General features: G+C 39.1%; 1 protein-coding gene across 1 annotated transcript in view; it reads right to left on the minus strand.

The window, feature by feature from the left end:
• TTN (titin) overlaps nt 1-13344 on the minus strand; it is a 371797-nt gene that overhangs the window by 105534 nt on the left and 252919 nt on the right. The window contains exons 200-216 of the mRNA XM_069225433.1: nt 11107-11230; nt 10756-11022; nt 9668-9765; nt 8092-8260; nt 7709-7975; nt 7344-7613; nt 6131-6409; nt 5367-5775; nt 5136-5260; nt 4771-5037; nt 3992-4261; nt 3129-3431; nt 2684-2986; nt 1885-2072; nt 849-963; nt 435-719; nt 194-345 (exon numbers count right to left, since the gene is read on the minus strand). Coding sequence (XP_069081534.1) covers nt 194-345; nt 435-719; nt 849-963; nt 1885-2072; nt 2684-2986; nt 3129-3431; nt 3992-4261; nt 4771-5037; nt 5136-5260; nt 5367-5775; nt 6131-6409; nt 7344-7613; nt 7709-7975; nt 8092-8260; nt 9668-9765; nt 10756-11022; nt 11107-11230 — 3891 coding nt within the window. The remainder of the gene's footprint in view (nt 1-193; nt 346-434; nt 720-848; nt 964-1884; nt 2073-2683; nt 2987-3128; nt 3432-3991; nt 4262-4770; nt 5038-5135; nt 5261-5366; nt 5776-6130; nt 6410-7343; nt 7614-7708; nt 7976-8091; nt 8261-9667; nt 9766-10755; nt 11023-11106; nt 11231-13344) is intronic.

The raw sequence follows: 13344 nt of genomic DNA on the forward strand, positions 1-13344 counted from the left end.
GCAATGTTCACAGTTTCATCAGTGGTGCTTTTCTTTATCTGGTGATTAATGGCCTTTGTTCACTGTTGCTAGCCTGGTATGTCTGTTTGCTACTACAATTATATATTATGTGATATACATTGCATTATTACCGCCACTATAAAAATACGTAACTCTATTTGCCACCCAAAATCAAGAAGTAATGTACACATACTTTAGACCATGTTTTTCGGCTGACTTCACGCTTTTCCACCACATAGCCAGTTAGTGGACTTCCTCCATCATTCTCAGGTGGCTCCCACAGCAAATGAACTGTGTCCCTTGTGATCTGTCCAACTTTTAGCTCTTTGGGCGCACTGGGGCGTGCTAGAAGAGAAAGATGGAATCTTTTTAATTCTACAAATATGTGTTGCAATGTTTTGTCTTGAGTTACAAGCAAGGCTTTGTTGACTTACCAATCACATTTACGTTGATTTCTCCTGAAATGGACATAACTGGATTTTCAAGTTCAAGGGTGTATACACCCTTATCTGGGCGTTCGCTTGGAGTGATGATAAGCTCAGCAAAGGTGGATGTAGTCTCAAATTTCACACGTTCATTAGCCTCTAAGATTTTATCGTGGACTGACCATTTTGAAGTTGGCACAGGATAGCCAGTAATAGGGACACGGATCTTCACAGGTTCTGGAACAATGACTTCTAAACCATCTTTAAATGCACTCAAATCCATAGTGGGTGCAACTGAAAAACAAAGTGAATACAATGAAATCAATTAACATTGCCACTTGTTCTGTTTTTACTTGGTGCATTTTAATTGTGTTTTGAAGTTTGATGTTGTGTGTAAATTAAAAGAATCAACAGGAGCCTTACCATGTTTATCATCTGCAGTTAGTGGGCCAATAGCCGCAGCGGGGTCTGAAACTCCTGCTGCATTTTCTGCAGAGACCCGGTAATAATAGCTAACGCCCTGTTTTAAGCCAGTGACCTGAGGCACAAAAAAAGATGTATTCAATTATTTAGCAAATAATTGTTTGTGTATTATGGGCTCTTGCTGTAGAGTTCTCTTGCCAACCACCCTCCAAAGGGTAAGAGAGAGCTGTACAATGCTACAATTTAAAAAATGTACATTTCCATTTTATAATACCTATCAGCATAAATGAAACAAACCTGGAAAAGAACATAGAAAAAAACATAAAAGAAAGAACTAGGCGAAAACAAACAGCACACAATTAGTGCCAGCAATTCAGATTAAAGATAGCAATAAAGTCAATTTTAAGAGGGCAGTGAAATGGTAAAATAGCATGAAGCAACTGAATTCCAAAGATGTGGGGTAAAAGCTGAAAAAATTTGTTTTAAATAGGCTGCCATTGTACCTGTGAGAATCGTCAGCCTAAGCACATAATTATCAATGAGAAATTTCGCCTCACTGGAAATAAACAACTTTTCAAAATGATAAAATGGGTGAGCGAGAGTGATTGACTTGCAGCTGATCTTCAAATAGAATTTGCTGCTTTTGGCAGTTTGTAATTACCTGCAAACAGCTATCAGAAACACAATAAACGTTCACCAGATGTGGGTTAAAACCATTATTTGTATTGTTATGAGAAGTGAAGAAACTCTACATCAACTTTAGAAGCATGCAACAAAAGTGAGCAATCAATACTTCACCGTGTAGCTTAAAATCTGCGCAAAATAATAATAGCAGCTAGCACATAAGTAAGAGAGCTGGGTAAATCTGATAAAACAAGTCAGATACTGTGGCCAAATGTGCAATTAATATTTTCAGTCACTGTCAGTACAACTTCACAAAGACATTTGATGTTGATACTGATGGAGACGATATAGTGCATCTCCATTAACATCAAACATCAAATTTACAGGCACATCTGAAAACAAGGTACTTTACCTTGTAGGTAAGGTCAGAAGCAAGACGCATGTTGCATCGGATCCATTTGTCAGATCCCTCCTCGCATCTTTCAACAATATAGCCGAGTATTGGACTGCCTCCATCCTTAAGAGGTGGCTCCCATGTAAGCTGCACCGATGACTTTGTTTGGTCTGAATGAGCAAGATTGATGGGAGGACTTGGCCTTTCTAAAAACATGAAAAAAATAATTTGATGTATTAGATTTTATGGCGGCCAACTCTATAAATTACACTCGACTCAAGTTCAGCCACATTCTGATTAATCATTAGATGCTTTTTTTAAAAAAGTGTCTTTAAGTTGAGAGAACTGTAATTACTATGTGTGCTTTGACATATTGATAATGGTCGAAGTTACTTAGTACAGAGCTTATGAGGATGCCCTTATTTCGAAGTGACCCTTGCTGCCTGTGTAGAGGTGTGTTACCAGCATATGTTGGGTAGTCTTCAGCGGTAAACCTTCCTACAGTACCAGTCTACATTTTACAAAGTGTTTTTTAACATGAACATAATGTCAAAGCGTGGTCAATTCTGCAGGATCATAAATCCAGTCAAAAGCATGTGCATGGGTCGGTGGATTTAAAGATCGCAGAATGAGAACTTATCTCGGCCTCTGACTGACCAATATAATAGTGGAGCATTTTCAGCTTCTGTGTTTGCTCACTTTAATGCAACTCTATGGGCACTCTGAGTTACATTTAAAGACCTCTCTTCGATGCTATGTTATTGACCCTATGCTAACTCAATTGATGCAGTTTTGCCTTTGCTTTACTACTACTTACCAATTGGATCCATGATTTTCACACAGCGAGTAGCAGCACTTGGTTTGCCGATTCCAGCTTGATTTTCTGCTCGAACTCTGAAAATGTATTCTTTGTTTTCTACAACATCATTCAGTGTAGCTGCAAGTTCCTCCGGGCTGGTGATCATTGCGGTATCCCACTTGATGGAGGTTCGGTCCCGTAACTCAATAATATAAGCAGTGATTTCACTGCCCCCGTCGTATTCTGGGGGTTCCCAGGTAACGGTTGCACCAAACCTGTTCACATTGCAGACATCTACATTCAGAGGAGGACCTGGCACATCTGTAATACGAAAGAATGCAAATAAATAGCATTGAGTGACCATGGAGAAATATTTGAGATGGCATAGTACAAAACACTTTAACTTATTTCTATACTTAGATTTGTAAAGCTCAACATTTCATATCTTGACCACGTTACTTACCAAACTTGCTCTTTGCTTCCACGGGTTTATCTGTTTCCACGGGTTCACCAGTTCCCACTCTGTTCTTGGCGCTCACACGGAAGAGGTATTCGACTCCTCCTTTCTGAAGACCCGTGACGGTATATTCACAGCTGTCTGCACGGTCAGTTGCCAGTATCCAAGTTTTGCGCTTGATGTCACGCCTTTCCACCACATAACCCAGAATTTTACTGCCACCATCACTCTCTGGCTCCTCCCAAGCAAGGCTTACTTCACCATCATATGTTTCTGTCACTTCCAGATTTCGAACTGGGCCTGGGACATCTGCAGATAGAAGAAAGAGATGATATAGTTCAAGGGAAGTCGGACAACGTTCCTATGAATTTATCTTGGGTGCCCACATACTGCAGACGTTAAATATGTAAATGTATTGTTACATTAAAAAAATGCTTAATTTAATTTAGTGGTAGTACCTCGTGCAACAATAACATTAATGTATAACTTCTTACATCTTCATTTACCAGTTTCTGGAGACTAATGTTCTTTTTTTGATTTGAGAGAAAATAGCTGAAATAGGCTGAACGAATCATGAATGATTACATTCTTTTATGTCCAAACTTCTATTTTATGGGCGTTATTTGCCATTTCTGCTGCTTTAAGGGGGTTCATAACTTCGACAGAAAGGGAGCACATTTATTTTGCTTTGGTATTCCTAAAAGCTCAGCCTACTGGGTTTCGTACACTCAGCGTGTACCAGCTCTGAAGGTGGAGCTCCTGGTATCACCATTATCCTTTGTATTGCACCTCTAAATACTAATCTGTCCAGCTACAGAGATGATATTGATGCTGGCTTATCATGCAGATGCTAAAAACAAATATCTTACCAATGACATCCAAATTAATGAAAGCCTCTGCTTTGCCGTGTTTGTTTTTGAGTACGATCTTGTATCTTCCTTTGTCTGATTTCTTTGTTTCGGTGATCCTGAAGATAGTATCAGTCGTTGTTGTGTCAACGTGCAAATCGGGCAGAATCTCGTCTTCTTTCGACCATTCTGCTTCAGCTTTGGGGTAGGCATCGTAGGGTACAGACATTGTTAAAGGTTTTCCAGCATCGATGACTATGTTTTGATCTGCTGTCTTGATTTTAGGAGCCGCTGCAAATACACAGGACTAGTTAATATATGCATTTTGATGCCATTCTGTAAAGCGAAATATAGAAACTAATTTTTAACATAGAATTCTTGCAATATAAAGGGCTGTATATGTTCACATCATTGCTGCTCTGAATTTTAGCCTTTGGAATCGGACATAGTAGGCGATCAACAGGTACATATAAGGTGTTAAAAAGCCCTTAATGTATTGATCATGTGTTCAAATGCAATCACGTCTTCTATATTTACTGTAATTGTTAATTTTCAATGTTAGTTCTATTATGCGATTTAATGTTATGTCAGTTGAATGGAGAGGTGGAATGCGTTTGCCTACTTTATGTCCTTATGGTACTGGCAGATGTCACTTGCAACAAGATTATTTGATTTAAATTAAAATAATATGTACTGTATTTTATTTCCATGGAAAAGTCTTAGAAGGAATCCTTAAAGTTTCTATAAGTCTTGAACCTCCGTTTTTCATTGCACTCAGTAATTGCAAACTTGAGACTTACCAGCCAGTTCAAGCTTGGCTCTGGCTTCTTTGTCCTTGGCAATGAACCTGTATTCGCCTTGGTCACGGGGCCTGATCTCACACACTTGTAGCCTATGGACTTTTCCTTCACTCATCATCTGGTGTTTGTCGCCTTGGACAATGATCATGTTGTTTCTCAGCCATTTGACTTCCACTCTGTCTTTATTCAATTCAGCCTCAAATATGACATCTGATCCTGGAGCTTCGAAGGCGTCCAGAGGAGGCCTGATGATCTCAATCGGGATTTCTGAACAGAAAGAAGTAACAGCAACAAATATGTCTTGAATCTGGGTGTTTGTATGTTGGAGTTGAGAAAATCTGAAAAAACTAGATTTTTAAACTTACCCTCGACAAAAAGTCTTGCTCTCGATCTTCTCTCATCGACCCCACAAGAGTATTCGCATTCATCTTCTGGTCTGCATTCTTTTATGACCAGCCTGTGTAAGCTTCCATCTTTTTCAAATTGGTACCTGAATAAGAGAAATGAAGAAGAAGGTTTAATGTGCAGTAACTAATTATGAAACTTTCAGTGTATTGGACCATTCACAATGAGGCAGGACAAGTCCATCTGTATACCTTTTGCCCTCCCTTATTTCACGTCCATTTCTGTACCACTTCACGTTTGCCTTTTCCTTTGAAAGCTGGCAGGTGAAGACAGCATCTTCAAATTCAACGACAGTCTGATCTGTAAGGTGCTGCGTAAAGTCAGTTGGAGCTTCAGTGATAATAAGTTCTGCCACAGCTTTATCTTGTCCGGCAGTAACGGTGTATTCCCCTTCGTCGACAAAACCACAGTCTTTAATTATAAGGGAGTGCTTGTACTTGTCTACTTTATACAAAACACGCCTGTCTAGAACCACTTCTTGACCATTTTTCATCCATGTAACTGTGGCATTCGGGCGGTTCACTTTGCAGCAGAATGTGACAGATTTTTTCTCCATTGTCTCAATGTCTTCGATTGGTTCCACAATCCTAAGATCCTCCTCTGTTGAAATGAGAATAAAAAATAATTTGGTTCTTGTGAACTTGTGCAAAAAATGTAGGAGTCTGACTGATATTTACTAGTTTTAGATACACAAGATATATTAAACAGCAAATTACACAGGTAAATGTAAACTAAGGCCCAATTTATACTTTTTTTGCACCGCATTTGTGTCATTTTTTTACGCTAAAGCGGCGCAAACTTACAAAATACAATTGTGTTTTGTAAGGTTGCACCGCTTTTGCATCAAAAAACAGCGCAAAAGCGTCACTAAAAAAGTATAAATATGGGCCTAAATGTCTGCCAAGCACCTAGAACGTACTTGTTTACTTTGGAAAGTACAGTGCAAACTGTTTACCTAGGACAGTGAGAGTAGCAGAGCACTTCACGTGTTCACCACGGTGGTTTGTCAGAGAGATGGTATAGCTAGCTTGATCATCTTGCTGTGCATCTCTAATTCTGAGCGTGTAGACGAGATCTTTATGGACCATGATATATTTTGGACTATCAAAGATTGCTTCGTCATTTTTGTGCCACTTCGCTTTGGCCCCTTCGGTGTTGACTTCACAGTTAAAGACCAGCTCCTGCCCTTCTTTAACTTGTTGGTCCTTAATTGGAGTTATAATCCTGAGTTTTTCTGTAAAGACAAAGAAAGTGATGAGTACACTTTTACAATGTATATATTTATATACACACACACATATATATACTTTTATAAAGCTAGAAAAGTAGTATTATCTAAACATGTTCATGAATAATATGTATATATACGTATATATATTACATATATATATGTATATATATCGTGGTTTTATACATATATATACACACACACTCACACGGTATGTATGCAGGTACAAAGAGTGTAATATGCTACGAGTTTGCATTGTTAACTGTGGGGAGGGGCAGTGGCTCACAAGAGGTGAAGCCTCGAATGGGTTCTGATGCCCCACACACCTCAGTAATGATAATAAAGACATATTATATCCTGCACATCTGCATATATGGTTTATGTCATGACATTGTTTTCAAGTGTATGTATTTAACTCAAACCAGGACTTAAGGGGTTAAATGTGTGCAGTAAGGTAACATTAAATTAACATGACTATTGAAAGAGTTGTTTCTTGGTGTGAAGTAATTGTTATATACAATCTAAGAGGAAGTCACAAGTTCTCTTTTTATTGTTGCCATGCTGTGGTAAAAACTTAAATGTGACCTTTGCACTATAGTAATACACATGCGAATATTCATACAGCTGCTGTAAATAACGTGTTGTTAGACTACGTGAATTTTCTCTGCATGGTGTTTTTTATATATGTATATATGTGTGTGTGTGTGTGTGTGTGTGTGTGTGTGTGTGTAACAACTTTCTGACTTTCCCCACTACACACTCTGCACCGTCCATTGAAACTGGTTCGTGACCAGTGTGTTCGATCCAAACCACAGTTGAGCCTTTCTTTAAAAGAAGAAAATTAAGCCTGCATTTTTATTTTTATATACCGTGTTGCGAGGAAGGAAACATGAATAATGTTTTTGTCTGGACAGTTTGTACCACAAACACAAAAACTTACCGATGACTGTTAAATCAGCTGTTGCTCTTGAAGCACCAACCATGGCAGCATAGCTTCCCTCATCTGTTTTGGGCACAGAATCCTTAACAACGAGAATTCTCCTCTTCCCATCCGCAATAATGTCATATTTGTCACCACTCTCTAGCACAACATCACCCTTGAGCCACTTGACTTCGTATGTGTCTTTGGATACAGAGCAGACAAATTCGGCCTTCTCTCCTTCAAGCACCTCAAGGTTCTGTGGCCTAGAGATGAACTCGGCTGCAAGCTCTGAAACAACATACACAATAAGCATGAGAGCCCGGCACGACATTGTTGGGTCACTTACGCTGGGTGGGACCTGTTGTCGGCATTAGTTTCCTTACCGTTTACTTTAAGTTTTGCGCTGGTGCGCGACTTTGGAAGTCTGCAGTTGTATTCGCTGGCATCGCTGAGGCTGACGTTCTGTATGACCAGGATGCGCTTTCTGCCATCAGCAATGTGTTCATACCGGCCGCCCTCTGGCAATTCCTCGTCTCCTTTGTACCAAAGCACCTCCGCGCTGGCCTTGGAGACCTCGCAGATCAATTTCACTGTGTCTGTCTCAGTAGCTTCCACGTTGGCTAGATTTTTGGTGAAAGTAGCTTCCTCTTCTGCAATATAAATCAAAGAAATACAATGGCACCACTTTCACTCCTTATTACCAGTTATTACAGTCTAGGATGGTCAGATAGTTCTACAGACAAGCCGAAAGTGACTGTTCCCATACCTATCACTGTAAGCATCCCAGATGTTCTAGCAGTTCCTGCTTCACAGGTATACTCAGCTTCATCATCAAATAAGCATTTGTTGACTACCAGAGTGCGCACAGCACCTTTAGAAATTATATCATATTTTTTGCCTTTTCTGATCTCAACGCCATCCTTAAACCAGCGAACCTGCACAATAAAAAAACAGTATTTTAGCACGGCTTAAATCAAGGCAGCTAGTGGCAAGTTACACGTGACTTACTATTCCCAGCTTGTCTTAAGGCCAGCCACCTGATGAATAGGACGGTCATTTTCATTTTTGACTCGAAAGGTAATATGACTGAACCTCTGCCACTTCCAACATGAATATGGCTTTTTAACACCTTTCTATTCAAATAGTGAGGTCCAGATTACGGCGATCTGCACTTTGTACAAGCTTTTTGTGCTTCGGGTTTATTTTTTAATTCATAAAAATGTAATTGTAGCTAATAGTATTATACTACATTATTAGTTACGACAACACGTTTTAATAAAAATTTTCAATTTCTTTTTATTGTGCGTACATTACCGTAAGTAGGACCCAATTGCATGAAGGAAGCCTAATGACATCAAGGCTCGCACAGTTACAAAGAGGAGGTAATCGGATATGGTAATGGATCAAAATGTTAAACTGCACTCAGTGCCCTTGTCAAGTGAAGGGTGCACTCATGTTCAGGGAAGGTAGTGTGTGGTGTGTTCGTGGCATATCAGATGAGTTCGGCAAAACGTGGCAGAACGTCCAGCCGTGTTCTAAGTTGAGAAGGACCTTAAAGATAATTTACAATCAGATTGAGGGGAGAGCAGTCGGGCCTCGTTTCTGCGAGTTTGTTGGAAATGAAAGATTTTCAGAGGTGCACTAGATATTGTAAGGGAGGGCTGGGTAGATGCTTCTGGTGATAGGGTATTCAAGGGGGGGAATGTTTCCTCTGATGTTTTAGATTAGGTATTGTCTGAGAAAGCTAACAGCTCCAGAGAGGCAGGGGAGTAAGAGCAAAGGGATTTGGGATCAGGAGAGTGACTCTGAACCGGATCCAATGACTAGGGCTTAATTTGAGCCAGTGGATGCTGTGGGGCCCACCGGCACTCGTTTTTGGGGACCAAAACGTATGTTTACTAATCAGACATTTCCCGAGAACAAGGGGGAGGGGGCACAAAGGATAAAGAACGATGAAGAGACAGATGGAAAAAACATCACATCGAGGGAAAGGAGGAACCTGCAAGAGGGAAGAGCGTGTCTGGTGGTAGATTAAAGACACTTGAGGTAGATTTTATTCTGCCTTGGTATTCAGGAAGCTAACATTTAATAGCGCCAACCACAGCCTTCTACGCATGTAGGCACCGGGACTTGTTCTTACAAATTAAGCACTGCCATTGACCCTCACTGCATATATCTGCTGAGGTGAAAGACTTAATTCAAGAGAGTATTGACATATTTTACATGATAATTGAGCATTAAAAAAGGGGTACACAAAAAAACAACGGAGAGACTCAATTCCAACCCTAGAAATTGTTGAAAGGCTAGTAACTGTGTTGTCACAATTCACAAAATGTACAAACCTTGGCACTTTCACGAGAAACCTCACATTCAAAGCGAGCCACCTCCTTTTCTTTAACTTCAAGATCTGAGAGCGGCTTCGAAAACTCAACATGTAGAGCTAAAAGTAAAAGCAAAAATAATGTATGCTCAACCAATTTAATGATCAAAATTTCTTTAAAACAAGCTGAGGCGATCGTTAAATATCTTTTATTAATTTTAGTGACCCATGGTCACAGAAATGAGTGTGAATTGTTTAAGAAAGGGAACATTTCTGGATAGGAAGTGAATTTTATACAGAAAAAAGTACACAATATAGAAGTGGAAGGGTCTCCCAGTATCCAAGGTGCAAAAGTGATGAAAATGTAGTGGCATATTATGTATTGTTGAATAACAAAAACGTTATTCAAAGTACTTGAGTGCCATATTTTGCGATTGCATAATTTTTAATTTTGACTCTTAACCGCAACAAAACACTGACTTCGGATTGAAAACTGAGAAACAGATTTACTGAGGTTTTGGCATCAGATTTGAGTTACTTTTTTACCGCGGAGGCAAAATTCTTTTTAGGATTTACAAACCAAAGAAAACTGGTATTTGTGTCCGTTAGCATGAAAAAGTAAATAAAACCACACCACATTCAAGTAGGCGTTAAAAAGGAGGAATGCTTTTTTTCTTCTAACTTTTCCCACTTTGTATGTGTGCTGCACAGCAAACATCCAAAGTGGGATAAGTTTTAAAGTTAGTCTAAGCATAGTATTTTATACTAGGAGACGACTCTTCCAGCACCAAACCTATGCTAGACTCACTCAAACACTTTTGCACTGTGGTGAAAAGGTGTGTGTGTGTGTGTCGCTTTGGAGTCTGATTGTGTGCCAGCGCCCAGGAGAGGGCAGGGTAGTGCCATATCTCTGTAGATATGGCGCTTTCCTTCTCTCTCACGCAACGCAGCACAGCAACTTTAAGTGCTGTGCTCCGCTGGTTGATAGGCTTGTCAATCTGACTTAAAGTTTGGGGCTTATTTAGTCTCAATGTCCTATGCAATAAGATGTACTTGTGGGACATAGATCTTAAATAAAGACTTTTAATGATGTTCCAAAAAGTCACTTACGTTCTACATTGAGGAAGGCAGATGTCTTAAAATCTTTGGCATCACAGGTGTATGTGCGGGTATCATCCAATGTGCAGCCGTGGATGATAAGTTTCCTGACTCTTCCTTCTGAGATAATATCATATTTCTTTGTTTTGTGAATTTCAGTTCCATTTCTGAACCATCGGACCTCAGCATTCTCTCTGGAAACCTCACATTCAAGTACTGCGGTGGCTTCTTCTTCTACCGTCTGATCCTCAAGCGGTTTAGTAAACTCAATTGGGGGTTCTGAAAGAACAAATGTAATGATTTGTAATAAAGGCAATTTTGATTCACACATGTATGGCCATTCTCGTATACAACAGACTTTACCTTTCACAGTAAGGTTGGCTTGGGTCTTGAAGTCTTTAGCTGTTAGTTTCACTTCACCAGCATCGCTTAGTTGGGCATCCCTGAGAATAAGCGTGTGGACTCGTCCTTCAGCGCGTGTGACAACCTATTAGATGAAGAATAGTATTTTAACTTACTGAAGTGCAACAGGTAGGGCCATTTAAATTCACAAATTCTATTTGTTCAAAACATAACAGTCTAATCAAAAATAAAGAGAAACACACATATTTGTTGATTTATGTTTGATTTATGTTGGTGTTCCTATCATGGCAGCAAATCACTGTATGGCCATATCACAGTGCTCCCTCATGGAGAAGATTAGCAATGGAAGAAAAATGGTTGGATGACTGGTTATGGTCTAGCTGTGGTTCTATCATAAGCAGGATGTAGATTTGGTTGACGTGCAGGGTTGTTTGACTACCATTGTACATGAGAACGGGCAGAAATGTGTTCAAAGCAGTGAAGTAAGTCCAATGTTGTGTTTCTATTTCCAGCTCCATTATTTATGGGAAATTGTTATAAACTGCGAAAATGGGAAATGGTCATAATTACTATGGTACTTTGACACAGTAACAACCTATTGTACTTAAGTACAATGATTCTCCCTGATTTGAAGTGAGCCATGCGTATGAAGTGCGAAATAGAACAGGCAAATACATTGTGGCTACCATATTTATTGGTTCCTCTTGTACTTGGGGTACACAATCCATAAAAAGCCAATGTTACTACATTTCTTGGATTAACTGACTTCCAATGAGTTGGTAATGGTTTATAGTTTAATATAATAATGTGTCAGTCCCACCAGAGAACTTATTTTGCTAGGTGAATGTTCTTACCTCTAAAAACACAACCTATCTATTTATTTTTAATTGGAACAGTAAAGGTCAAATGAGAGGAAGATTTCTGAACATTTCAATCAGATGCGATCATTTCTTACATTAAAACCAATGCAATTAAAACATGCCTTGCGGTTAAATGTGTGCAGCTAAAACTTTCTACGAAACAAATAATTAAAGGAACACCTCTGCACTATATACCTTTGCCCCATTAGTAAATAATTAATATTGACAATTATTCCTAAGCTTTATTTGGAGATGGATAGGATAGCAACAGATCTGCCGAGTGCCACTATGCACTAATCTTGAAGTAAATTTGTATATTAACAATCAACAAAATGAGTGTACATTGTAAGTTTAACTTGGGAACTTTTAGAAAAAGGCTAAACTCCGTGCAGAAAGTTTTCTGTAATAACGTTGATTGATGGGCTTGTGGTAAATGTCTACATACTGCTTGAGTGCCAACAGCCCCTTCTGGTCTGTAAACTGAGTTTACCTCAGCATCTACTAAGATTAATCTCGTAAAAGGAACTCAAGGAACAGGATCTTGACTGCAGACCTGTGGCAGACACTTGAGGTTTTTTGAGCAAGAAACAAGGTCAATAAGGCTAAGGATGTTACAGAGGGGAATGTAAGGCTACATGGAAGAAATAAATGGAAATGGGAGAATAAGATGAAGATAAGCCTGGAGTAACTACAGTTCATGCTACAAAAGAAAATGCCTTCAATAACGATAATATTAATACTAATAATAATAATAATATGAGGCAGCCTGCGAACACCTTACAATGAATGGATTATAAAGAAATGAATGGGGAGATGAGTATAGTTGTGCAAGGAACAGTTCCTAATAGGACATGTTACGTAAGAATTAAGCTATTTCCAGAACCTTGTAGGAGTCTATTACTCTTGTAATAAAGAAGCAGGACAGTGGCCTGGCAGTACGTGGCTCACAGCAAATAGCTGACAACTAAGTAATGATAAAAAACCCAGGTAGCTCCCTCACATCATGTATCTATCTTACTTGAAGCTTCATGTCATAAAATGAAAGGTACCTCGCGAGTAGTGTACCAGTACTAGCTTACATACTACTAATACTGTATATGAGCAGATCTATGGGTACACCTTGTGCATCAATTCCAAGGACAATTTCTGAGCATTCAATGCAAATGTGTAAGAAAGCCCACAATCATACAATTGTACACGTGTATGACTTTTCTGGACATGTTTATTGCCATATTTAATACAGGAATCTATGACTGGAGTTCACAGATGTCATCCAGTTAAAATGTCACAAATAGTTACCTTTACACAATTTTGTATAAGCAACAGTCGCCAACAATTAACATTTACAGAAAATTCCGGGGAATGTTTAGTAATGTTT

This window comes from Pleurodeles waltl, chromosome 3_1, assembly GCF_031143425.1.
Source record: "Pleurodeles waltl isolate 20211129_DDA chromosome 3_1, aPleWal1.hap1.20221129, whole genome shotgun sequence".
Classification (NCBI taxonomy): Eukaryota; Metazoa; Chordata; class Amphibia; order Caudata; family Salamandridae; genus Pleurodeles; species Pleurodeles waltl.